The sequence below is a fragment of the Fusarium graminearum genome, chromosome 4 (genome assembly GCF_000240135.3).
Source record: "Fusarium graminearum PH-1 chromosome 4, whole genome shotgun sequence".
NCBI classification, from domain to species: domain Eukaryota; kingdom Fungi; phylum Ascomycota; class Sordariomycetes; order Hypocreales; family Nectriaceae; genus Fusarium; species Fusarium graminearum.
In genome coordinates this window covers 2,239,050-2,266,294 of record NC_026477.1, presented here as the reverse complement: position 1 = coordinate 2,266,294, position 27,245 = coordinate 2,239,050, and the positions used below count along the sequence as shown (strand labels likewise).

Here is a 27,245-nt window from a genome sequence, read left to right as displayed (position 1 = left end):
GCCCTCTTGCTGCATTAGAGCAACCCAATAATAGTGCCTATGTCTGGTGTCTGCTTCATCAGCCCCGAACGAGAATACAAATTCCATGTTGGTGATTGTGATGATACTAAAAACAGAGTTCAGTTCGGTAACATGCCATGGCCCCTTGCATAAGACTATCCTCCTAGCTGGTATGCAGGTGTGTACATATTTACAATTCGCCTACGCACCTGTAAACCATCTCGTTAAACCCACGAGGCCATTATGCTGCTGCTCGTCATTTAGCTATGGTAGCTACCCCCCACTGAGCTACTTATGTAGATAAACTGTCAAGCATCGTATCCGCACAGCAGCGGAGTCGTCGTTTGTTTGCATCAGAAAGGATTGACCGACTGTTGTCTGTCCCGCCAGTTCGAACTTCTCTCGCCTGTCCGCCTCATAATTGTACCTGACTCTAGGTGGGCTGAAAAGTGTCTCGTGGTCTGCTTAGCCCGTGGAGCTATTCCCTGATAAATCTAGCTGCTTACTATTCCCACAAAGAGGCTAAACCGTGGCGCGGTGGGCGTAGATTGCCAAGACGAGGCGTGTCTCAGGGGATGAGATGGCCCTGGATCAGCACTGGCATACATGGGAAGGGACATGCCGCAGTTCGAGTATACAACCACCAAATACATATGAAAGCTGAGGAATGGAGAGGGCCAGCTTTCGACGGGAAGACCATAAAGGACCGAGACGAGGAAACCTTGGTTTCCATAAACTTCCCTTTCCGCATTCTTCGGTCCATCGTGAAGCCGAGAGACGCTCAGTCCAATTTCTGTGCTCACTCACAGCTTCTTGTCAGACACGGATGAGACGGAAAGCAAACAGCCTACTAACAACCCCCTTCCCCCCACGCAAGAATAAGAAAAAACGAGAGCTGATTGTTGCAATATCGTTTCATCGACAACACCCTTCTGTCGCCATTTGATGATTTACCAGGTCTAGGTGAGGAAGGTTTCCCGAAGGACCGGACCTGGCTGGACTTCCTGGTTGGTCTCATGCAGGTCAACAGATGTGATTGATCCGTTAGCCAGGAACCAAAAACAGTCGTCACATTTCTTGACAGTTCGCCAATAGGCTGTCATTTGTCAAGTTATTCCCCAGAGTTTTACATTCTTTGATGAACCATTAAGAACTTTTGTGTCATTGACCTGATCTGAGCCGCGGAGGTTGTTGGTGATGCACAGGATAGATTACAAACGGGCCGTAATATGCTGAGATCCTCCAAGATCAACAAACTGTGCTCAACGACCTTTGTCAATTGGACCGATCACGACACTGATGGCCCGTGTCGTGGAGAAGCTCTAAGCTCTTTCGTTTCTTCGTAGGTACTTCCCAACTTGGACAAGTCGTTGCGTTGAGGATGTCGTTTCATTTCCACCTACATCATCACCGTCAAACAGCCACAAGTCATGTGGTGTATTATCCGCATTGCAAAAGAAATCATTGATCCAACGGCTCAGTGGCTGGTCAATTATCTGTTATGCGCTCTTCTTATTAGTTGGTCGTTATCACATATAATATAATACTCCAGCTGTTCGCTGTCTCTGTTGATCATCTGTGTGTTTCGTCGCGTGTATCAGCTTCATTGGTAGGATAAGCCGACCGGCACTCGAGTACCTGAAGCAGGCTGCTTCAACAGGTACAGACTCCACCAAATAGCCTGAACTGCTACCTTTATTGCACGTATGAGAAGAGTATCCTCTTCATTTTACCTCTTATCCACCTCATCAAGCTGAGATCGCTCCGTGCCCCACCAATAGTGATCCGTCCATTCGCCCATGTCCTGTCCTGTCCTGAGGTTATCGATATATGATTGATCTTTGAGGTATCCGTAGCAGACATGGGTCATGACTGGCAGCAACACTGTTCAACGGTAATTGTTGAGGTGCTAACCGCCTATTACAACTATTATTATCAAGGCCTGACGGATGAATTGATTGATAGTTCAGTCATGATCTACTGACTCTTCTGACTAGACATTATATCGGTCTTTCTTTCTTTCTTTCTTTACCTTCTCTTATATGACAAACCTTTAACTTTTACTCCTACCATTCTCAGATACCGCTCCTCAGAGGCAAATCGCATCGTAGCGCATCCCTGCTGCCAAACTGGAATCGATATCCCTTTTTGAATACTTGCGCATTGTTTCATCGTGCTTCGACGTTAACCTTTTCCATCATAATTCTACATTCTACCCTACTTGCGCAAACAGATCTGCATCTTCTTATCTCGTCAACCTTCACTCGATATCCTCATCAAAGAAACCCCCATGTCGCCCTCGTGTCCGTAAGTGGGATCGCTGCCGGACGAAATCACCAGGGGCATCTCCAGTTCAGTTGAGGTTCAATTCAATTTGGACTCTTTCGGAGAACACGGAATAGGCACCTGCTACAGGACAGCGCAGTGAAGGCCTAATTCGGTTATCGATCCTTATTGCTGTCGGTTCTTTGCTGCCTTCTTTCATTCTTTTCTCCTCTGCACAACAACAATAACAACAATAACAACACGAAATACATCTCGACGATATTATTGCCAACGGTATTTCCTTTGCCCTCAACCCGAAATCGACCGCTCGAGGCTTTGTTCTATTCCACTTGGATCAGTCACCGTATTTTCGGAAACACTGTCGACCGCTACAATATACAGCGCAAAGGCCATACCCCTTGCTCCGCCCTTCAGTCTCCAGTCCCCGCTCGCTGTAAATCACTGTTGGGGCCCCATCTCTCGCATCCCGTAAAGTTCAGTTCAGTCCAGTTCAGGTTCAGTAGTCAGGTTCGAGGTAGACTTTTTTGACTGCCTAAAACACTAACCTACGTGTACCTGCATCTGTGATCGAACGAACGACCGAATCCGAATCCATCACATATCAGTTGCTGTAATGCCCAGCAAACCGGCAAAAGCAACCATGTCGAGCTCCAACTCTCCCGCCTCGCAATCTTCCAACAATTACGTCGAGCAGACCGTCTCGGTCTTGAGCTCGGTTGCCAGCTACATGCGTCTGCCCGCGTTGGCTTCAACGGTACGTACTCCCAAATTGCTCGCGCTGAAAAGCCAAAGCCAAAACCAAAGGCCAAGACCACAGTCCAGTCCAGACACTGACATCAATGCGCTTCTTCACAGGGTATCGCTGCCGTCCTCACCTCGTTATTATACTTTAAGCAAAAGTCCGTATACTACTCCTCTCGTCTCCATCTCCATCTCCATCTCCGTTCCTGTCTTCTTCCTCTCCCTGCCTCCTTTCCATTACTGCTCGACCCGCATCATCATCTTGCCGAGACCCGCGCTAACCACCTGCATTAGGGCTCTCATTTACCCGAGCAATATTCCTGCAAATTCTCGCTCAGACGTCCCCAAACCCTCCGACTTTGGCCTCTCAAATTTCGAAGAACTTTACATACCGACCGACGATGGCGAGAAGCTCTCAGCTTTCTACATCCGTGGCCCTCGCGGCCACAAGAACTCAAACATCACCATTTTGATGTTCCATGGCAATGCTGGCAACATTGGCCACCGGTTACCCATCGCTCGCATGATCATTAACTACATTGGCTGCAATGTCTTTATGCTCGAGTATAGAGGGTACGGTTCTTCGACTGGTCAGCCTGACGAGTCGGGTCTAAATATTGACGCGCAGACTGGTCTTAACTACCTGCGGCAGCGGGCCGAGACACGCGATCACAAGCTCATGGTTTACGGGCAGAGTCTGGGTGGCGCCGTTGCCATCAAGCTTGTTTCCAAGAACCAGGAAGCGGGTGATATCGCTGGTCTGATCCTCGAGAATACATTTCTCTCCATCCGGAAGCTCATCCCTTCCGTCGTGCCTCCCGCTAAGTACCTTACCCTGCTATGCCACCAAGTCTGGCCCAGTGAGTCGGTTCTACCCAACATCACAAAGGTGCCTACGCTCTTCATCAGTGGCTTGCAGGATGAGATTGTCCCGTAAGTTATTATCTTTTACCTTTCACTATTCCTACCCTCCATCATATGATGATTGAATTTGTCACCCACAAAATTTGAAGTACCCTTGTGGTCTTGTACCCTTGTTGGTCTTGATATCAAAGCAAATATTCTCTGATGATCTACCATACACCCTCCTTTTTGCCTCTGTGATCAGTGCAGTGCGGTACGGAAACAAGAAGCTAATGCTTAACAGGCCAAAACACATGAAACAGTTATACGAGATTTCTGCAGCGCCCACCAAGCGGTGGAAGCCCCTCCCTGCTGGCGACCATAATTCTAGTGTCCTCGAAGAAGGCTACTTTGAGGCCATGTCAGACTTCATTGCCGAAGTGACGGATGACCAAGAGAAAGAAAAGACACGTTCGTAGAGACTCGGTAACACCACTCACTCCCTGATATTCCATTCCGAATACGCATGGTCGGCCTAAGTGAAAAGAAAGAAAAGGAGGAAGGCATACAGCATCCAGCATAGCACTCATGATTGAACGATACCTGCTTTTTCTGTATTAACACACACCTTTTTGCATCTACATACTTTCTTCTTCAAAAGTAATATAATACGTACACGCTCGTCGTTTGGCGATCATTATATTTCTTGAGCCCAGCCCCTCACTCAATATAGAACGAAAACTTGAAAATTATGAGACATTCATTGATAAACCAAAATTAGCTTTTGTCTACCCGTGTGTGGGTGTGTGTTGGTGGAGATCCCGTCTCATGTGATACCTCCGTCAACCTGCAAAAGTACGCTCGCGTGACGCGAAGAAAAAAAATATTATAGTTGGTGTTACATTCATGTCTTACATGCAAGTTTAATTGAGATGGCCTCATTTCCACCACGTTCAACGCTTTATTCAGTCTGTCATTGGACGGCTTGTACTATAATATGCAAGACATTGGAGGGTCTCGACACCCATGTTTTCGACTGACGGGACGACCCTTACTTAGACTGGTTTAATTCATGTTTGTAATGCTTAGTTTTTGCAGTCATCATATTTTATCTCAATTAAAGCGATATATCCATACTACATAGTAGACTAGCTATGTTGTTGTGAGACTCAACATCATCAAGTCGTAGTCAGGGGGTCAGGTCACTCCCTTCTAGCATTCAACGTCTCCATCAAGAGCAGCCCACACCTTTCCTGCCTCCACCTGTGGCTTCTTCTTCTTGAGCCCAAGCAGTTTGCGCCCAGGCTTAGCTTCTTCTGTCGCGGATGACGATCCTGGCTTAGACGCCGCGCGTCCGGCCACAGCACTCCATCCTCCAGCACCAGATCGGCGTGGCACTTCGCGACGGGTGATAGCGCCGTTGACATCTGAATGACAGAGGAGCACGTTCTCGGCGAGCTTCTCGCGGCGAATCGTTTGCTCGATGCGGGGCTTGAGGACTTCGAGGCTCTTCTCCATCGGAGCAGGTGTGAGGAACGCCGAGTATGAGACCGTAGCCTTGATAAGGACTTCGTCGTTGAGAAAGTCAACCTTGAATGAGAAGCCTTGTAGTGATGAGAGGTCCGCAGCGAGAGCAGCATTGACATCATCGTTTGTCAAACCAAACCGGGGCTCGGTGAGTACCAGTGCGTTGAAAGGCTCTGTCTCCAACACTGGTGGACTGGGTGGTCGGATTGCCGCTGCAGCCGCAGCTTCAGCAGCTTGTATGGCTCTAATCTTTACACATTGTGAGAGCGTCTTTGGAGGCGCTGAGACGAACTTGTCCGTCTTCCAAACAAGTACAGATCGATGAATGTCGTGATCCTCACTCTTGCTCTCAAAGCCAAAGTCCTCAGCAAGAAGATGAAGGAACTGGCGTGAGACGTTTTTCATAGGCTCATATCTCAGGCGGACCTCATCTTTGTTGGCTGCAAAGACTCGGTACTGGCTCTCTTGCTCGTCGCCCCATTTGGAGAACTGCTTGTACAGCTTCATAGTGTCGTCTGAGAACGGGACGTGGTCGTTGGTATGCGTAGCCGGGTCGATGTTAAGAGCCGCGGCAAGGCGGCGGTTACGATCGAGGCGTTCACATTCCTCATCGCATCGGACTTCCGGACGATTTGGAGTTGGGTTGCTGGTGCTAGCCAGGCACTTGAACTCCTTCTTATGGTTGCCGCAAGGACATTTGACTGTCATTTTCACCTGACAGGCTGTGGATTCGTTACAGGCTAAACAAGAGTTAGTCGATCTGCTTGACACTCGGTGAGTATTGACTTACCAGTCTGACCATGGCAGACACTCTGGCATGAGTGACCGCAGAGAGGCTTTGCCTTTCCGCAGAGCTGTTCGCAGCCAGCCAGCGCATCTCCACACTCTCCAGAACGGTGGCATAGTTTCTTGCAGGTGTGAAGGCCGCAAGACAACTTCTGCCCACACACCTTGCTGCAGTGCACTTGCTGAAGGTGACATGGCTTGTTGTGGAATGTGGTCTTGCCGCAAATACACAGACGTGTCGTCAGGTACGTACAGGGAGGGCAGTTCACATCGTCAGGATGACATTGATGGACGACAGGAGGGTGGCCGCAGCTGGTTTGGCGTTGGCACTGACTTGTACAAGACGGTTGACGAGTACCACAAGGTTGTGGTGGGTGAAGAACCGTTTTGCCACAATTGCAGCTAATTTCCTCCCATATGGCCTCGGGACAGCTTGCACAAGCTCCACGGTGGCAAAGCTGTTCGCAATAATGAGAGCCGCACTTGAGCGCTCTGCCACAAGTATTTACACAGATATGTTCGGCTTCGACTGGGAGTGAGTCGGGACCAATACGCTGCTTCTTCTGCTGAGCAATCCGCTGTACAGCCTTCTTCTCGCCCGGGCAACAATGCTCGCCACAGCGGTGTCTTCCACAGTTTCTGTTTGCCTGGCAGATCTTGAAGCACAAAGGGTGTTGAATTTCTGCGCCGTGACACATCGTCTCAGATGTGACTCGACCACAGCGGCAATCAACTTCCATGACACCGGTACAAGGGTCACAATCCCCAGTGTGACAAAGTGACTGACAGACATGACCGCAATCTAATTTCTTCTCGCACTTTCTCTCACAATGAGGAATGGGGTCGCTGCAGGACTGGCGAGAGTCATCCATGAGCTCCTTGAGCGGGGTCTTTCCGCAGGGACATTGGGTGACAACGTCTGGAGAAAAAGGACAATGAGCCGGCAGCTCATCTTGTGGGTGGCAAGGCAGTTGGCAACGATGAACATTGCAATCATATGTTCTTCCACAAGCATTCTCGCAGCTGAAGGAACCCTCAAACCAAGAGTCACTGGCATCATTATATGAATCACACAGTTCATCCTGCTTGGAGCATTGCATCTCCTTCTCAACTCGTCCACAGTAGCATTTCGCCTCCACTGTTACTTCACAAGTACCACACACGCCTGGATGGCATATCTGAGTACATTCGTGCTGGGAGCACGAAAGCAAATCACCACATGGTTCTCTACAGCTCCATCCGTTGTAGTAATCGGTGTCTCTACAGTTTTTTCGCTGAGAGTGCTTTCCACAATAGCACGGCTCAGGTGGGCTGAGAACGGTGCAAGGTGGGCAGGGCCCAGGGTGGCACTGGAGAGTGCACGGGTGGGAGCAGGTCGATCTCGGCTTGGAACAGGTCTGTCCACAAGAATGAGGAGGCAGGATACTGTTCGGACTAGGTTGCGTTTCTTTGCCACACCAGCATGAACTATCACCAGGCTGATCGGTCAAAGTTGAATTGCATCCAGGACAACGCCATGACTTGTCGCCACTCTCTTCGTTAACCTTCATAGAAGTATCCCACCATTGGTGGGCACATTCAAGATGAACAACGGTCCAACAGGTGGTACAAGACCAAACTTCGGTCTTCCGGGTGACCTCCTCGGTGCAAATTCGACATTCGTAGTTCCAATTGGCGATGTCTTCTTGAATTCGTTGCCAAAGTTCAGAGGCAGTGGACTTGGGAACCTCTTGACGAGGTCTGTCTTGCTTCCGATTCTTTGTGCGGTTTCCTCTCGAACGAGGCTGTGCTGCAGACTGAGGTTCACCTGCACCTGATGATTGCTGTCCGTTGCTGTTACAGTTAGTCCCCGGCCTATCTTCTTTCTTATTTCAAGTAGATTACATACCCTCTTTGAGGCGCTGGCTGTCCAGGAACAAATTCCGGAACATTAGCACGCAAGGATGCGTCCTGGTCAGCTGCGTCTGATGATTGCTCGTTGGTCGTTAATCGGCCACCAAATTGTCGTCGAGGCCCCATTGTGAAAACACCTCTACTTTGATCGACTGAGCCTCGGGCAGAACCTCGGGCAGCACCTCTGTTTCCTCTTCTGTTCCGTCTGTTTCTGGGGTTTCCTGAGCTTTCAGGCGCGTTAGAAGCTGATGGCTCTGCAGGAGCGGTAGCGGGTGCTGTGGCAGCTTCTGTCTGGGAGGTGTTTCCACGACCTCCAGGTCCCTGTGCTGGACCATCTTGTCGCTGGCCACGACTACGTCCCCCCCTTCCCCTACGGCGTCCCCCACGTGAACCTCCCCGGGAGCCTGAAGCTGATCCTTGACCCTCATTCTGAGGTCGGTTTTGGGACTCAGATTGTGCCTGGTTAGAGGCACGGTTGGGCTCCTGTTCAGCCATGATGGCGCAAGATGATACAGTTAGGTGAGACCCTGCTGATGATGAAATGGTTGCGCTGTGTAAAATATAGCGTCTTTAAACTGGAAAATAAAGATTATGGGCAACGGGCGTCTGGCGAAAGTCTGCTGGGAAAGCAATAGGGCGCTTGGTTAAACGAGAGCCGATGGAAACAGTCCTGCTGCAGACGCAACCGTACGATTTAGGATAATGAGGAAGTAGAGCTCTCAAAGGAAAGGGAGAAAGGAATCCGATCATATATGAGGAGCGTTTGGCAACAAATTCTCGAGAGGCGTTGAATCGGTGGAGCCCTGTCGCTTTCCGTGTGGCAAAGCCGACCCTGACAAACGAGCATTGGCCAGAGCGATAGTTCTTTTTTTTGATTTTGCCTTAGAAGGATTACCTACCTACCTAACGCCTGTGGGTCACGATGACTCATTCCAAATCATTCAACTATTTTGATGGGGGTCGTCTCAAAGTTAATTGATTAGGGCGCTTTCGTCACGAAAGACAGGGAAATCATTCAACTATAATCTTAATCACTTATTTCGTCCCCCTGTGATTTCGAAATCACGTCCCAACACCTGTTATTTTGGCTATCATAGTCAGCACCAGAATGCTCTCAACTCATTTGTCACAATTTTATTTAGAGTGCTCATAGAAACTATTCATAGGTCATCTTCACCCGCCAAACGAATATCCCATCATTTTCCTTAGGTATTCGCGTTATCCGTAATGTATCATTAAACTCCAATCCTTTCTCGTCTCTGTGTCGTCCATGTTCCTTATGCCTTTTCAATTCGGCAGATGAGATCAGAACCATCAACCGAATCACCCTCACGCACATGGAGTGATGTGACCTTGCCCGAGTGAGAGGCACTCACGCTCATTTCCTATACAAAGTTAGCATTTATATCAAAGAACAACGACCAGACAATAAATTACCATCTTCATGGCAGAGAGAATCGCAATTGGGTCTCCCTTCTTAACCTCGGAGCCCTCGTGGACGCGGAGCTCTACCAGGACACCAGACATAGGCGCGCCGACCTGGCTCGAGTCATTAGCATCGGCCTTGGGTCGGCTGATGTTTTCAACAGCAGCCTTCTTGTCAACAACAGTGACCTGTCGAACCTCTCCGTTCATCTCGAAGAAGACCTCACGCTGTCCAGTGTTCTCGGACAGAGGGCCAACAGCAAGAAGCTTGAGAATCAAGACCTTGCCCTTCTCAAGTTCAACGTTGAACTCCTCGCCAATCTCGGGACGAGACAAGAAGTATCGAGTGGGCAGCACGGAAAGATCACCGTATTGCTGGACAAACTTCTTATAGTCCTCAAAGACCTTGGGGTACATCACGTACGAAGCGACGTCGCACTCAGTAACGGGTGCGCCGTACTTCTTACCAAGTTCGCGCTTGGTCTTCACGAAGTCAACAGGCTCGAGGAACAGACCGGGTCGCTTGTCGAGCTTGCGTCGACCACGAAGAGCATCTGATCGAAGAGGCTCGGGGAATCCACCATAAGGTTGACCCATCAGACCCTCAAGGAACTCCAGAACGGAACTGGGGAAATCGAGCTGAGAAGCCTTCGCCTTGACATCTTCGGGGGAAAGACCATTGGAGACCATGAACTGAGCAAGATCACCAACAACCTTGGAAGTTGGGGTAACCTTGACGATGTCACCGAGAAGCTCGTTGGCATGCTCATAGGCCTTCTTGGTCTCGAGCCACTGGGATCCAAGACCCAGCTGAGACGCTTGAAACATCATGTTGGTCAACTGACCACCAGGAATCTCGTGCTCGTACACCTCAGGATCGGGGCCAGCAAGGTGGGCCTCGAAGGGGGAGTAGAGCAGACGAAGTTGCTGCCAGTACATGTCAAGAGTTCGGACAAGCTTGGGGTCCAATCCAGGGTCACACTCGCTTCCCTCAAGGGAAGCAATGATAGCATTGATGCTGGGCTGAGAAGTCATTCCCGACAGACTGTCGGTGGCGGCATCAACAGCATCAGCGCCAGCCTTTGCGCAGGCAACCATAGAGGCAACACCAGTACCGGCCGAGTCATGGGTATGAACGTGGATGGGGAGATCAGGGTACTTTTCTCGAATGGATCCGATCAGTAGTGTAGCGGCATGGGGCTTCAGTACACCAGCCATGTCCTTGATACCCAGGATATCAATGTCAAGAGCGACAAGCTTGTCGACGAGAGCAAGGTAGTACTCGAGGTTGTACTTCTTGCCAGGGCGCTGAAATTCGAGTTAGTTGAAATGAATAGCCGATTGTATGTAAACACGTAGTGGGACAGATAGAACAAAGTAAAACAAATCGAGTGAAGAAACTTGCGGATGCCTAACAATAGGCCCCTAAAGGGGATCAGAAATAAGGTATTCGACACTTGAAGAAATTGGCAGTTGGTCTTCAGTAGGCCTAAAAGGCCCCAAGAAGACAGGAGTAGGAGTAACAGTTGCTGATTCAGCTATTGGCAAGATGTCTGTAATAGGCCTAAAAGGCCCCCAAGAAAACAGGAGTAGTAGTTAGCCAGCCACCTTTTGATGTGACTTAGCCTTCTCCTGGTGTGGCTTTGTGTTGAAGTGACTGTTCAGGTTTTGCTGGGTTCCAGCAATATAATCGCAGACCTCACAGTAGTGTAGTTTTGCAATGCGGGCTGCGGCACGTTGTTCTCTGCGCTCCTCGGTGCGCGGCTCTTTCGGTACCCGAACAGTGCCAGTCACTTTGTCTTCGTGCTTTTGCGCTCTAAGGTGGCGATTAAAATTGCGCCGATCTGTCGTAGCATAGTCGCAAGGTTGGCAATAGAACTTTTTCGACTCAACATTCTCCTTTGCGGTAATCTTTCTATCGGCTACCCTCTTCGCAGCTGTCTTGCCCTTAATGCGCATGATAGATGGGAATGAGAAGCTATCCCCAGCCTTTTGTAAATGGGCCTTTGACTCGCAGTGGCTCTTGAGTGTTGTTCGGCTTCCAGCAGCATAGTCGCAAGGTTGGCAGTAATATCGTTTAGCGGCGCGGTTCTTCGCATAGGTGATAGTCCAGCGAGTAACTGTTTTGAACTGCTGGCCAGCAGCCTTGTTGCGGTGATTCTTAGTAGCCTCATGGCGCCTTTTATGAAACGCGCAGTCGAATACAAGGCCACAGGTGATGCATGAAAACTTCTTAGAAGCAAGAACCCTCCGTTTGCGCCTACTGACAGGTCCTCTGTCGCGGGCCCTCCTGTAGGCACGGTTTTGAGTATGAAACCAAGCTTGTGCCTTGCGCCGCCTCTCTACTTTGACTGCTGCAATTTGTTCAGGAGAAAGGCTAGCGGAAAGACCCAAGGCTCCTTCGATCAATGGGAAGTGACTGCAGCACCCATCATGTATCAAGGTACTAGTATCCCAAGGGAAAAGACGAGGCATTCCGTAGTCTTTAGTTCGCGATGCTATCGGCCAGAACCAAAGAGTAAAGGCGGCCTCAAGAACCAAAAAGAGGCCACGCAGAGAAGCCGCTCGAGTGAGATCAGGAATAGGTGACCAGCAGAGAAGGCCATAATGGGTGATTGAGAAACCATTGTCCAAGGCCTTCTTGACATAGAACGGCAGCAACTCCTGTCTTCTGTACTGCCCCAGTCTCTTCATGACGCCGCCATGTTGGGATGTTCCACTACCAATGTAGAGCTTGGGTCGGCAGTTGTCTTTCTCTAGGACAATGACATAAACAGCCCATTGTGACTTCGAATTGCGAGGGAGGCCTTTAAAAAAAGACAGTGGAGGTGGTGTAGCTGACTGGGAAGCCCCCAGTATGCCGTCGGCAAAGACGATAGGGGGTAGTGCGGCCTCAATAACCTCTACGGATGGAAAAGCCTGGTCGAAATGGGGATTCTTGAGGTTTCGGGGAGTGTAGCAGAGCATGGTCCAGCAGAGATAAGTAAGCATCTCGCGCACTGTCCGCGACTGAAGTGCCATCTCATGAGGGGTGCAGTACAGACGATCTGTGGTTGCTGGAGAGGCCATCGTGACGTTGAAGAATGAAACGACAAGAGGGCGTTAGGAAGAGGACGTCAAGGAGCCAGCAGGCCACAGTGGTGACAAATAAGAAGCAGACGTCAAGGAGCTAACAAAGCATGATGAAGAAGACTGGGAGCCGACGACAAAGGAAACGACAGGAAAGGGAGACGCATGTTGGGTTGACACAGGAAGGAGGTCACACTGGTGAAGGAAGGAAGCTTCATATTTATGAAACAGGAAGGAACCACGCTGGTGGAGGAAGGAAGTGGTTGCAGTGATTCATGGATGGACCAAATTGGGAAGGAAGGAGCCACACGGGCTCCGTAACAAGCAGCCACACATGACCGGTGACAAAAAAGAAGAAACTTACAAGCACTGTTCAAATAGTTAGCAAAAGATCATCATAAGTTTAGAGAATAGATCAGCTTACTATCTCCGGAGTAGGATACTGTTCCCTCACATATACCCCCTGCTCGCTGCACCGCTTTGATACCGACTTCGAGCTGATCAATATCGTTAAGAGCATCGAAGACACGGAAGATGTCGACACCGTTCTTCTTAGCCTGGTCAACGAAGTGATCAATGGCGTTGTCAGGTAGAGAAGAGTAAGCAACGCCGTTGGCACCACGGAGCAGCATCTGGAAAGGAATGTTAGGAACAAGCTTTCGCATCTTGCGAAGTCGGTCCCAAGGATCCTCATAGAGGAATCGCATAGCAACATCGAAAGTGGCGCCTCCCCAGCACTCAAGAGAGTAGAGGTTGGAAAGAGCATGACTGGTCTCTTTGGCGATGCCAAGCAAGTCGACTGTACGAACACGAGTAGCCAGAAGTGACTGGTGAGCATCTCGCCAAGTTGTGTCCATAAGGAGAGTGCCCTTGTACTCGCGGATGGCTTTGGCAAAAGCCTTGGGTCCTTGCTCGAGGATGATGTTTCGCCATCCCTTGGTGCAAGGCTGGGAGGTATCAACCTTCTCTCCGGCAGAGTTGATGAACTCGGGAACTTGGATCTCGCCCTTGAACTTGGGCTCACCGATCTGGCCCTTGATGCTGCTGCCGTTGACGGCAACGTCACCTAGGTAGGCAAGCAACTTCTGGGCACGGTTCTGGCTGCCAACAAGGTCGAAAAGCTGAGGGGTATCGTCGATGAAAGTAGTCCAGCAAGTTCCATCAATAAAGGTAGGGTGGGTGAGAAGAGAAGCCAGGAAAGGGATGTTGGTTCGGACACCTCGAATACGGAACTCGATCAGGGATCGGAGAACCTTTCTGCGAGCAATTTCGTAGGTAGAGCCGTGACAAGTACACTTCGTAAGCATAGAGTCGTAATGGGGGGTGATAACGGCACCAGCGAAACCGTTACCGGTATCCAGACGGACACCGTTACCGCCAGAAGATCGGTAGACCTCGATCTTTCCAGTGTCAGGTTGGAAACCCTTGGCAGGATCCTCAGTTGTGATACGGCACTGGATGGCAAAGCCACGAGTCGAGATGCGATCCTGAGTAAGACCGAGCTGGTTCAAAGTAGCACCAGCAGCAATCTGAATCTGGGCGGCAACGATATCAATTCCGGTAATCTCCTCAGTGATCGTGTGCTCGACCTGAATACGAGGGTTGATCTCAATAAAGTAGTGACGGTTCTGCTGGTCAACCAGGAACTCCGCAGTGCCTGCATTGCGGTAGCCGGCTGTCTTGGCCAGTCTGACAGCGTCGGAAAGAATGTTGTCACGGACTTCAGAGGGAAGATCCTTGGCAGGAGCAATCTCAACAACCTTTTGGTGTCGTCGTTGGACGGAGCAGTCACGCTCGTACAAGTGGACGATGTTGCCGTGGTTGTCACCGAGAAGCTGGACCTCAATGTGCTTGGGCTTGTCAAGGAAGCGCTCAACGAATACAGTGCCGTTACCAAAGGCAGTCTTTGCCTCGGAGGTGGCACGCTCAAAGGACTCCTTGAGACTCTCCTGTTCGCGAACTACTCGCATACCACGGCCACCACCACCGAAAGCGGCCTTGATGATGATGGGGAATCCATACTTGTCAGTGAAGTCCTTGACCTCCTCGTACCTTTCAACGGCGCCCTGAGTACCAGGAACAACAGGGACGTTGGCAGCGTTGGCAAGCTTTCGGGCAGAGACCTTGTCACCGAGCGAGTCAATGACCTCGGGGGAGGGGCCGACGAACTGGTCCGGGGTTAATGCACGGACGGAGCGGGAGTGGTGGGGCACATTTGACTTACGATGAGGCCAGCCTTCTCAACCTTGCGGGCAAATTCGGCGTTCTCGGAGAGGAAACCGTAACCTGGAAGCTGAGTTAGTGCTGCGAATCGAATGCCAGATGCCGAAGATAAACAAACCGGGGTGGATCATTTGCACGCCATGTTCGACCGCAATTTTGACAATCTCATCTCCAGCCAGATAGGCGCCGACAGGGGTGTACTGTCCGCGCTTGCCAATGACGTAGGCTTCATCGGCCTCTGGAATATATTGTTAGCAAAAGGGATCTCGATAGGTAGTATTGGCTGGTCGCATACTCTGCCTGTGCATGCTCAATCGGTCCTCATAACTTTTCAAGTTAGTGTATAAACTCTCGTGCCGTCAGGATCGCGGCTGAGGGGTACCTGAAAACTGCAACAGTGTGCAGTGAAAGCTCGTGAGCCTGTGGGTGGTTAGCGTCTTAGTCCATGCATATGAGCCGTACGAAACCGAGAATTGCAACCTACAGTTCTGAAAATCTATAACCGAATACCAGTGTCAGCTTGGCAGTGTCTAGAGAGAGGGACCGGGCGGAAGGAATGCATGGGTAGTCATACACGAATGGCTGTTCACATGTTTGTTAGCTGATTGCGGGTCTGTGATGGAGACTGAGACTGTTCGACTTACGAATTTCACCACGGTTGGCAACTACAGGGGAGTAAAAGATACAAGTCAGCGTAATTCCTCGCGATAAGCAGTGAGGGGTCGTTGAGTCCTCTAGACAAGCCATTGGTGGCTATTGGGAGCGCGCCAGCTACTTACCAAGAATCTTCTTCACATGCATGATGCTAGAGTTGGCGCGAATGTGGTGGACCGAGTTGGCCTCCTTGGGCTCATCAATATCCTCCTCCTCAAAGACATCGTTGAAAGTGAGCGGTTGCTGGGGGGCGATAGCAGCCATATTGTTCGATTTACTTCAGTGGTTTCGTCAGAGAAGTTGAAGAGTGCGAAAGCGAGAACCTCTGGGAAGGGAGTTTTATCAAGAGCTCAATGGCGGGGGTCTCTGGCGATGGTGGGGTAGGTAACGAGCACGCTTGCCGGTATGAAGATACCACGACAGCTCTTCAACCGCGATATCACCTTGTAGCGCAGAGAATTGTGTATAAAGGATATAATATGCAGTTAGAGGATACGTATAAGATTGAGAAGAAAGAAAATCGAAGGGAAGGGACATGTAGGCGGGCGAGGGGGTTTTGTAGAGCAATGTGAATCCCCCAAGTCCGTCGTCGGTGACACGCCCGGCCTCCGGGGGGGAGAGCTATCCAGGACGAGGAGGGTGTGGGATTGGAAGAGCAGACGGTGAGGGCGTGTACGTTGGAGAAAGTCCGAGGGGAACCAGGTGTGAGAAGGCGTATCCTGTCCCAATAATTTGGCAGGCACCGTACTGTACCAAACCTACCTGCTACCCATGGCGGCGCGGGCGGAACCCTTCCACTTGATCTCACGTCAAAACTTTCCAACATACAATCAAGGTATCACACTAATAAAAATAGCTTATGACTCCAACGGATCTGCTTCGGCCTTGTGGACGTACCTCCATGCCATTGCGGGGGCTTCTGCCAGAGAACAAGAGACAGAATCTCGGGGCTGTTCCCAACTAACGACTGAGGAGTGGAACTTGGTTCGGCCATACAACGACTCTACCGCGGTACCTCGTCAACTCAGATTCTCTTACTAACTATGGATCATGTATACGTTGATGGCGTACAGTTGAGCGGCGGTTGATTTCCCGTTAGGCGTGATGCCATGTGTCTCATGGCGGGCATCCTTCTGGCATGTACGTACGGATATATGGACATCCCATGATATTGCTGACCGGGCCGGTCGCTGCAAAATGGATGCCAACAGCAATGGAGGAAGAAGCAATAACAGAAGTGCGGCTATGAGCAATCGCGGCAACAGGACACCAGCCTGGTGGGATGAACCCCGGAAGACGGAGTTGATAAGTACATAGCATGGTAGTGTGCCGTGCAGGGAATCGACACGGCATAGCTTCAAACAAAGATTTCATCGCGCCTTACCCGGGAACAGCGAAATAAGAACAAAACACAAAAGCATGGGGGTAGGTCAGGGTGTTGATGCAAGATATGGTCGCAAATTGAACAAGCCCTTGTTACGAGAGCTGCGATAACATAACGAGATGCCTTTTTATAGCATCTAAGCCAGGATGAGATGCTGAGAAGAGCACCTATCATATCCGGCTGGCCAGGTACCGCTGTTTTGAAAATGTCACCAAACACATGTTTTGTTTCAACAATGAACGAGCTATTATTATTAAAGTTGATCAGTCTTCTCGGTCTTTTTTGCGACGAGCAGCGAGACAGAGTGACAGTGAGTTGACGCAACTCATACCCCCGACACATCTTTGTTTAACCAGGCCATTGACCAATCAACACTCTCTGATAGTGTCTGGACTTCCCACCATGACCTGAAGGCATTATTTTTTGGCTCGAGCTCGGAGTTTTACTATCAGGTCTAGTTATCTGCAAACCTAATAAGCATATCTCGATATTATCTATAGATCTTTCATATAATGGTTTCAACGAGCACCGATCGTCTCCCACCATTACGTCTCGAACCATGCTGAGCTCTTCAGCAAAGGAGAAATCCCCTCCTCAACAAATCGGCTTCGGCCTAAAGGTACATTGCGCTTTTTACATTTCTTTCCACCTACACCGACAGGCGCGCACCTTACCTCTAGAGGTTTTGACGCTTTACCTCTAGAGGTTGCCTGCACCGCGTCTTTACCTCTAGAGGCTTGAGGAGGTCGTTGTTGTCCCACACGCCTGACGCCGGCGTAGTAGCGAGCAATCTGTTTACCTTATCCATGGGTGGTCATGTCATGGACCAAGGGAAGTCCAGTCAAAGTATCCACGTTTACATCAGACTGGGCCTTCCTTAATGCCGAGGATATGTGTGTCTTTGACGGCAGCGAAATTTGGTGGGATCATCCTGGATCCTTGCTCGAGGCTTTCGCACATTGCAACACAGAGCCGCAGCAGTGTTTATCCTTCTCCCGCAGTATCTCGGGGTTGAAACCCTTGGTGTTACAGTGTACGACCGTGACACCGTACACCTTGATCGAGAGATCTGCCTTCCTTACCCCCACCATTGATTGGACCCTGGCCGCGTTCCTTGGTTCAAGCTCAATCTCATTGAATCTTGAGCTCAGGGAGCTCCAGCTTGGCGGGCGAGTGTGGGGTAAAAACCAACGTACCAGATGTCTCAAATTATCTGCGCTGCCGCCGCTCGACGTTTGATCATGGTCTTATTTTAGGCTGTATCGTCGACTTACTCCAATGGGTCTGGCTTTGTAACGGATATCTCTATTGAGCCTGCTTGCATTTGATGGGTGTCAATGCGAATGGGTTACAGCTGACCCACGTCCACTGATGCGACGAGGCACAAAGCCTGAGAGTACAACGCGAGCATGTCTCTTCATCAAGAATGACGATCACTCGCCCCAATGTTTTACATCCTCGTACGTACTCTGTGCTCTAAGACATACCTAAACATCAGAGCGCTGCTTTTGATTGCTTACTTCGCGAGGTCAACGTCCCGCCTTTATCAGGCGCTTTCTGATGAGTGACCACATTCTACCCCCACGGAGGTCAAAGGCCGGCACCTATTTTATTTAAGATCGAACCAGCAAAAAACCCACACCATCCTAGCTAACCAGGACTTGAACGGCGGCATGACCTGCCTAAGTAACTATACGCTCGGAGGATGAAGACCGGCGCATTGCTTCGTTGACCAAAATGATGCTTTTATTGGTGCGCATTTGACTGCATATCACAACATGCTGCTTCTGTGACTTTGTCATTACGTGACACCACTTAGTTACAGGCTGAAAGCCTCCACTGTCGATAAAAACGACTTACATTTCTCTTTTTGTCAAACCGACAGGCTCTTTTCCTGGGATCTGAGTCCAGACACCAACAGGTTGCAGTTCCTAGGCTATCCATCAGAAAGCGAACTAGGTCCGACCTCGGCCTTCGGTGTACCCCTCCGGCTGGCTTGATGTTATAACAATCGAACAAGGTTGATATCAAGGTGAAAATACGAATTGGGGTAGGGCTGAAGAAACTAAATAGGAAGGCATGGCTCGATTTGAAGTTGTTATTATGCATCTACGAATCTAGTCGGCCGAAAATGTTTGACACTGACGTTTCTCCTCACAAGTGCCGAATTGGTACAAGAATGTAATTAGAGCTGATATTGAACTTATGACAGCAACCTACTCTGACACTGGAGACTGCGGGTTGAGCATCAGCACGGTTGAATACAGAAGTCACATGTGCAGAATCATTCTACGGCCGGTGTGATACATGCAACATCTTTACGAGCTTGAAGTGATATCTTTCATAACCGAAAAGCGGCTAGAAAAGGCAACACGCGGGTCCGGTAATGGTTTAGTAATAATTAATGGCGTGTCTCCGATGGTTTATATCCGCCAGGGTTCTTGATGAAAACAAATATCCATCTCCACGTTCACGGGCAGAATCCGACCAGAACATTGCCAATCCTGTCCATACAAATGCCGGGGTATACATCCTGACCTTGGATTTGCTGATCATTGGCAACTAGTCGTCCCTAGTCTCTCCTTCACCTAGACCTTCTTTCGTCACGTTGTGGTCCCGATGAGGGAAGGCCAGGCACAGGTACGAGAAGACTCGGGTCTTTGTATGCAAGATTCGGGTCTTGAACGGCTCCACACCCTTCTCAGATCTACCTTGTCCATGCTAAAGACACTGGCGAGTAGCTACGTGCCTAAAGTACTCAGAAGTGTCTACAAGTTTGTCAAGATGTTTCGAGTCTGCTCGCATCAAGCTGTAGACGACAATTCTGCTGAAGACTTGGTATGGTCAAGTGTTTCTACTTATAAGCACAGTTAAAGAGCCAATAACGAGGAAGTAAGTAAGTAGCTTAGTTGGCCAAAGGGTGTTCATCCGAAGTCAGCCGTTGCTCATAACATGGCTTAAGTATCTCGGGGGCGTCTCCGGGAACCTCGTTTATTCTCCGTTTTGCGGGGGAAGAGAGCACTGCCTAAACTGCCGCTTGCTCGTGACTTTGTGGTGTGGCGCTGGGAGATATGATAGTATCTTTGCTTTAACCATTTTGACTGATCTAGGGTCTCCAAACTCGATCCTCCTAGCACCTCTTCCGTGCATGCACTGCAGGTACCCCGGTTCAGAGTGCGGTTCTAGACGATTGAGGGAACAAATTATTGTAAAGGTACAAATTCATTGTGCGGTAGTTGTGTGCTGATGACACTCTCCGAATCCCGAACCCCAACCCGGGGGCGCTCCCATTATATGGTCGGCTTGCAGCCCGATATACCGATCCGCCCAGTGGCCGTCTGTCTAGCTTCCTCTTTATTTACTGACAGCGCTCTGAACCTTCTCTGCGGCCTTCTCTACCTTGCCCTTAGCAGCCTCAGCGGCTTGTACCAGCTGCTCCTTGGGCATGCTCTGCTTTCCGCCCCAGTAGTGGTAGTTCAGGTATCGGTATCCTTGGGTGAGCTGAGCACCAGCGTTGACGAAGTGGCAGGCGAAGAGAAGGTAGTTTTTGGGGGTGACAGCGAGGGAGTATCGCATAAAAGTACCGGCATAGATGATGAGAGCACCGGTCATCTGTCCCGAGATCCTAACAAAGCCAAGTTAGCCGTAAGTCTTGCAGACAAATTGAGTAGGGGTTTCATACAACTCAGGGCTCTTCTGTGTGTCCATGATGGCAGCCAGAGGGATACCAAAGTTGGAGACAGGACCCCAAAAGTCTACAAGAAACAGTTAGTTCACATCTTTGCATATCAAATGTACCGAAGCTGCCGTGTCCCTGAAGCATTGAGCGCATCGGCAAATACAACCATCCGCAACCCAATTGACATATCACAAAAGACCAGCAAGTTTTTGCACATGTATTCCATGCATCAGCGTACTGCTGGAGGTATTGCGGTCATGGTGGTTGGATGTTGAGTTGCGATATCACAAAATTGCGCTTTCGGAGACGAATCGGAGCTCATGCAAAAAGCATGACAGGACGTTGAGGGACGTACGGGTCGAGCAAATGTAGTCAGATACCGGGTTGGACCGGATCTTGGCGTTAGCAGCCTTGATAATAGCAGCCATTTTGTATGATTTTAGGAGGGATGCCGTGGATATCGGAAATGGGAGCGACCTTTCTTTGGGTTGAGGTGATGCTGTTCCTGTTCTCGGTGTCGAATTGACCGCGCCGAACAGGAAATTTCCAGTGTTGGGGTCACGTGCTCCGCCTATCTTTGTTTGCTACCTCACTCAACCATTCCCGTTGTGTTACCATGATTTAACTCCTAACCCCGAATATAAAAACACTGTATGCATTTTTTCAGTATATTTTGAGCTTCTCTGCACTCGGCAACAGTGTTGATGTGAGATCTAAAACGCGCTCGGGGTGTTGAATTACCAGTGATAGCGAGGCCGTTACCTGTAATTCACCGACGGTCTGGAATTGAGAGTACAGCTGAAACATGGGGTTCTTCGGAGGTTGTCCGTCTGAAATAAACATGCATCCATTGTTGAAGGGGCGTGTACTGAAGACAGACTGATGCCGCGCTACTGCTGTACCTAGCTCCTAACTTGTCACTTGTGAAGCTCGTGAGATGCTATCCCCGGAGGGTTGTGGGGGATTGGAGACTATGCCGAGCTCTTCTCCATCTTCTACAGAACGAGGCATACTTACCCCAGACGGATATTGGGGGCTCATAGATGCTATTCGTTTTCTGTTTCTTTACAATTCTTATTTCAGTTCAGCCTCGTTCTCATATTGAGTTAAACGTTAAACGCCACAACATTAATGGAAAGAAGCCATATTCCAGAAGACTTCTCCTCGTAGTAATAACTCTTAAAGACATCCTTCAGTTAAACAACAACTATAAACAAAGGGTGCAGCTATCAAATTCCTAATGAAACACTCTATGCTATCCGGGGTCTTTGGTTTCTTTCAGCTAGTTCTAGGGTGCAACCATCGTGAAGACAGGCCCGGGTGGACGGTACCATAACCGGTAAGATATCCCGGTCACTCCCGAAGAAAAGGATGGGTCGGGATCTCTTGAACCATGGAACGTAACGTGATCAGCCTTGTATCACCCCTTGTGCCGAGATCCATGGCATTTGTTCCATTCATCCCTCGGCCTTGTTCTGTAGCCGCATGTGCGGGTAGACTAACAACTAACAAGAGCCGCTCCCGCTTAGGTCTCGGCCGTGGAGAGACTCACTGAACTGTTAGACCCGAGGTGAGCCGCCCACCATGTAAACGTTTGTCAAGAAAATAGTTGCCGGCTGGAAGGTTTCCATGAATTTATGGGTCCTTCTTCTTTTCAGGTGTCTTGACATATACCGTTAGAGTAATGTTTGGTTATCTTTCACGGTGTTGAAGGGCGATGACTTCCTTTGCTTACTTCTGTTTCATCTGATTGGTTGATTGTTTAGAGCTACAATACAACGAACTCTACACTCTCTCGTTAAGCATCAGAAAGCTTGGCTACTGAGAATATGAAAAACGAATAGCAAATCAGCTGTGGGCTTAGGCTCGATTATTAGTACATTGTTTTTATGTTTTGACATTCAGAGCTCAACTTTCATTGATGTCCTATTCCGTTCAGCTGTTAATCACTGTTTGGACCCTTTTGGCGTTCACCATGACTTCGTTTCTTGTCAATAATGTAGAACAGACTGAACAATATATCAAGATACCTAGTAGCTCCTATTACGAATAATATTGCCATTGCTTTTAAATACCTTAGTAGGTGGCGTGTGAAGTTGTTAAGTACAAATACTCACCGGCAAGTTATCATCACTACTGAGACTACTAACTGTCTGGCTAATACTTTATCTCAGGGTCGGGTAGGCGGTTATGGCGAGCTGATAAGTAGCTGCAGCCAAGTGGTAACTTTTCCCTACTATATCTAAGGCCAGACTGTATCTTTTATTATAAGACTTTACTAGCTAGCCTGAAGTTACATTGATCGCATTAGACAATAAGAGCTAGGTATCTGGGTTAGTAGTAACTAATGTGAAATAAGACACAGGCGCCAGGACGTGATTTCGAAAGCGTGAGAGACAGAATTGACGAGAAAGGTTATTGAGTTCTAAATTGATTCTTAGATGGTTTATGTTGTATATCCTAAGGTTAAGAGACTAATGCTTATGATATTCAGACTATGGATTTTGCTTAAGCGATTATGAGGACTAGTCCAGGGTTTTCGATCCCTCGAGGAAGAAAGATTGGTGGAGGATTTGGCTAAAATATATGGTGTTTTACAATGCTGATGCAAAATACTTCAAACTCGGACTATAATGCTTCTTAGAAGACCCAATGTTAGCCATGATCTTACTTAGTAGATGTAATGTTATCAGCCTATGTACTGGTGGGTGGACTTACTGGGCTATGTCCTCATTATGTACCGAAAGCTAAAGTGCATAAAAGTGATCTAACGGTAGGCGACAAATAGCACAAGGGGTTAAAGGTATTTTGTCGTTCATACTCGGGGAGATGTTTTTAGAGCAGGCCATTTAATAGAAATCTGTTCCAGTAACTTGAATCGAACCGATCTTTACGATTCGAAAATTCATTATCTCACTCCATTCTACCAACATTTAACCAGTAAGCTTCCCAGTTTCGTAATTGATGTACAATCTTTGACTGAAAAGGCGAAGAGAAATATATTGGAAGAGTGACCTTGATGATTCATTAATATATTACTGACAAATTGCCGTTCATTTTGTTTTTGTCCTGTGCATAACACCGATCCAATGCTAGTACCGTGACCCCTTTCTACTGTTTCTTGCAAAGTTGATCCGAATGCCTGGCCAACCCAGGTAATAGATAACTATACGGCGTATGAACTTCAGAGTACATTCGGTATTTTGAGGCGTGATGGATGACTCCTAATTCAGGCTGCATTCGCGGGAAACACGGGATCCTACTCCGGGTTTGATGGAAATCATCGAGGCTGCGAGTTGTCTTTATATTGAGAACCCGTGAGTTGCCTTACCCCCTGTTTAGTGCGCACTCAACACGTTCCACTTGGCCACGCCGTAGTTACCAGTATCGCAAGAACACGGCCATCATAATGCCTTACGACCTCTTATGGAATTGTCCTAAACAATTAGGCCAAGATGCGAGTTCTCCAGTCCCCACAAGTCATTAGCTTCAAAGCTCAACATCGGCAGTCCGCATTGCGGGGAACCCCAGTCAGGCTCCATATCCACGAGGGGGTTGCATGCACCAAAGGCTGCAGGTCTTTCATCGCAACACCTGGATAATTAGGGGAACGTTTCAATTCAGTTGAAATTTGGTCATGTGCACCGAGATCGGACAGACCCGGATGAAGAACCACGATGTGTTTGCATGACTGGAGGTCAGGACAGAGTCTAGTACACAATAATTTGAGAGAGCTGGCCATGAGGTCATTCGTGCAATGACGTAGTCAAGATTCATTAGAGCCAACGGGGACGAATACAAAGTGCAAGATAAAGACAAAAAGCCTCCATATGTCCGCGTGTGGTGGGCGATGGTACCAGGCTGAACGATGGGAATCCTTCCCCCTGTCCGGAGCGCATAGCGGAGATTGATGCAATGCTGATGAGCAATGTTCGCTCCTTGGTGGAATGCAACCAGTCAACCCTGTGGCATTCTGGATAAATAAGGAAAAAGACCTGCAACATCGGACAAGACCGACGATCAGGACATGATAAGCAAGGCAACCCGAATATCCCATTTTCATTCGATCTCTTTCACACATGTTTGGGTTTGAGAGAAGCGGTGAGATTTTCTTTTTAGTCGGTACTTCATTGTAAGACATTGCTTTTTTAAACTTGTGACTTTGACAGCCTCCTCTACTCTCCACAGATGGGCGGAATCAAAGTGTGGGGGAGAAATCGGACACTTATTGTATAGACCCCAGACACTTGGCTCAGGTAGGTTCCTTGACACGCTGACATGCTGAAAACGATGAGAATTTGGCCCCCCACAGCATCCGGGGGGCATGGACCGGCTCTCATATGCACGATTAATGCAGTCATGGAGCTCTGGACTTTTAGAATCTCGTATCTGACCAATGATGCGGCCTGTGTCGGTGGTTGTGGTGCTTTGCTTCACTAATTCTTATTTCTCAGCAATATTGGAGATGCTTCGTGCTAAATCTATCTTGATATGTACCTACCTAGGTAGTCAAGCAGTGATTTTACGGCAGTGCCTGATAAAGCCATAAACTGTATCACTGAACAATAAGCCTCATCAGTGACCGGTATTCACTTATGATTTAGAAAAGATGTAATCTGTATCACCGTTTCTGTTCCCGTTCACTATTGGATTCCACGACACAGACAGTACCTACCACTTCGGGACCCGCCTAAAATTTGGTTGTTCCTCCCTGCAAGTTGGTAGGTGCGGATCTGCAGTTGCCTGCCAGCCTGCTCCTGCCCTCCGAAACCCAAAATTCGCCCGCTGCAAGTAACGTATCCAATCCAGGTCAAAAACACCTTCCCCCTCCGTATAGTATTTCTCATTTCCACACAACTCTCTCTCCTACCTACTTCCTAGATCAGACTCAACATACTCTTCCTTTCCCTTCGTATGAATGCGACAGGAAGTAATTTCAACTACTTTTACCGTCGCCAACCCCACTAGCAACACGTATCAGTCAAACAAATTTCTACTATAAACAATGGAGAGCCTTCAGCTATCCCAGGTCTTGGCCGACCTCAGCAACCTGGGCGCCGCCGTAAGTTTCATGCCACGCTGCAAGCTTTGCGTTCTTGCCGCGACTGATCGCTCGTATCTGGAATCAATACTGACGATTCTTGTTCAGGACCCTGGAGCTGCCGAAGCCATCGTCAGCGCCAACAACGCCCATTCCAGTTACCCTCGAACCGACGCAACTGTGAATGCTCTTACCTCGAGTCCCTCTACCAATAATCAAAAACGTCCTGCCGGCCTACAGCGCCACTGGTCATCCGAAAAGTTCGACAAGTTTGGCCGACGTATCCTCACCCCTAGCTCCCACACAGGGTCAGCTGGAAACTCGATTCCTGGTACTCCTCGCCGCGGCGAATCTGATGTGAGACAATCCTGCCAAACGTACACTCTACGTCTAAGCGGAACCCGAGAACTGACTAGGTTTCTCATTAGTTCGAAGAAGACCTGGAAAGGGCCAGCACGCTCATGCAGCTATACGACATTCGGTCCAAGATCAAGCAGCAGGACAACAGCAGTCTGCTCAAGGCCCGTGAGAAGGTTAACGCGATAGCGGCGCGACAACAAGCTCAACAGGCAGCGGAGCGCAACATGAAGGCAGCAGACGAGCTTCGACGTCAACGTTACTCTTTTCCTCGAGCTGGTCTCTAAACTGAACGACCCTTACGAATTCACTGTACATACTTACGAGATCATGTGGCTCATGCGAAGGGAAAGGCGCACGATGTACGATTTTGACGTTTGCCAGAAGGGTTATTTGACGGCGTTGGGACACAAAAGCAATATGCCGTCGGTAATGGATCGACCCTCTTGTGAGGTCTAAGGCAACAAGCGTTTGATTTTTAGTAGTGTATGAGGTGCTCACTATTTTGTGGCGAGGCGCTGGGATAATGGCTTGGGTCGGCTTCCAATCACGCGATGGAACGTGCCAGAATATCAAGGGGCTGGCTGTATCGACGCGAGAACAGAGCTATTGGACTGTCTCTTGGATAACCCAAGATTAGATGTTATTGGAGGGCTTGGAGGGCTTGGACGGCTTCGACTGTAATATAAGTTATTGCAAGTGCAGATAACTACTGTCAGAGAATAACGATAAGATAGTCTAGATCCTGTATTCTCTGATCTCACGACGGTCCTGAAGCGCTGGGCATATTAATTGACAATTGTCCTAATTTCTGTATATTACCACTTGAAGAGAAGTGTCCACCGCCATTAAGCTTAATCATGTGGGCGTGACAATATACGGCCTCCAGTTGCTACCTACTGGGAGGCGTTGACCTGGATAGGCGGCATGTGCTCGAAACATCCTGTTTGTTTGTCAAAGATTTGGAATTTTAGTAAAAGGGTCCCACATCATCAAATACCCAGTTGCTCTGACATGTCGACATGTTGTTCTGGAATACAGTTCCACCAGGCAGATCTGCCGTCGACATAAGATAATGCACGTTCGATTGAATAAAGTAAAATAGCTGGGGGTGGGACCCTCGTCGTCATCAGAGCTAGGCTTCGCCACGTCTTCAACGAAGCTCGTAGGCTAAGTGGGCATAGAGCCACGAAGGGTTGAGGCTCAGCAAATTTAGTCGGAGCTTGGTTAGGCTCAGAGTTTGATGATCACGGTAGATACTTGCCGGTTAAAGGGTCTTGATAAAACCATGGTCGTTGGGTTTCTGATTGATTGATAGATATTCGTGCAGTGAAGAA

General features: G+C 49.0%; 5 protein-coding genes across 5 annotated transcripts; 2 read left to right on the top strand and 3 right to left on the bottom strand.

The window, feature by feature from the left end:
• Window positions 1-2,926: 2,926 nt before the first annotated feature.
• On the top strand, window positions 2,927-3,964 carry FGSG_07077 (uncharacterized protein; the record flags this gene model as incomplete). Its single annotated transcript, XM_011328475.1, has 3 exons — window positions 2,927-3,040; window positions 3,142-3,185; window positions 3,322-3,964. 3 exons carry the CDS (start codon window positions 2,927-2,929, stop codon window positions 3,962-3,964), a joined length of 801 nt encoding a protein of 266 aa, XP_011326777.1.
• Window positions 3,965-5,082: 1,118 nt separating this feature from the next.
• On the bottom strand, window positions 5,083-8,571 carry FGSG_07076 (uncharacterized protein; the record flags this gene model as incomplete). The annotated part of the gene is made up of 4 exons (XM_011328474.1): window positions 5,083-6,137; window positions 6,188-6,251; window positions 6,348-8,016; window positions 8,072-8,571. 4 exons carry the CDS (start codon window positions 8,569-8,571, stop codon window positions 5,083-5,085), a joined length of 3,288 nt encoding a protein of 1,095 aa, XP_011326776.1.
• A 625-nt stretch (window positions 8,572-9,196) lies between these two features.
• FGSG_07075 (pyruvate carboxylase) lies at window positions 9,197-15,711 on the bottom strand (the record flags this gene model as incomplete). Its single annotated transcript, XM_011328473.1, has 12 exons — window positions 9,197-9,461; window positions 9,514-10,809; window positions 11,110-12,189; window positions 12,225-12,257; window positions 12,935-12,939; window positions 12,995-14,738; window positions 14,795-14,856; window positions 14,912-15,031; window positions 15,089-15,093; window positions 15,176-15,213; window positions 15,261-15,289; window positions 15,573-15,711. 12 exons carry the CDS (start codon window positions 15,709-15,711, stop codon window positions 9,354-9,356), a joined length of 4,659 nt encoding a protein of 1,552 aa, XP_011326775.1. The 3' UTR covers window positions 9,197-9,353.
• A 4,192-nt stretch (window positions 15,712-19,903) lies between these two features.
• FGSG_07074 (uncharacterized protein) lies at window positions 19,904-20,992 on the bottom strand. Its single transcript, XM_011328472.1, has 3 exons — window positions 20,866-20,992; window positions 20,514-20,586; window positions 19,904-20,456 (listed from the first exon to the last, which is right to left on the bottom strand). Exons 1-3 carry the CDS (start codon window positions 20,936-20,938, stop codon window positions 20,186-20,188), a joined length of 417 nt encoding a protein of 138 aa, XP_011326774.1. The 5' UTR covers window positions 20,939-20,992; the 3' UTR covers window positions 19,904-20,185.
• A 4,523-nt stretch (window positions 20,993-25,515) lies between these two features.
• On the top strand, window positions 25,516-26,291 carry FGSG_07073 (uncharacterized protein; the record flags this gene model as incomplete). Its single annotated transcript, XM_011328471.1, has 3 exons — window positions 25,516-25,572; window positions 25,660-25,908; window positions 25,980-26,291. The coding sequence occupies 3 exons, from the start codon at window positions 25,516-25,518 to the stop codon at window positions 26,193-26,195; spliced, it is 522 nt and encodes a 173-aa protein (XP_011326773.1). The 3' UTR covers window positions 26,196-26,291.
• Window positions 26,292-27,245: the final 954 nt, after the last annotated feature.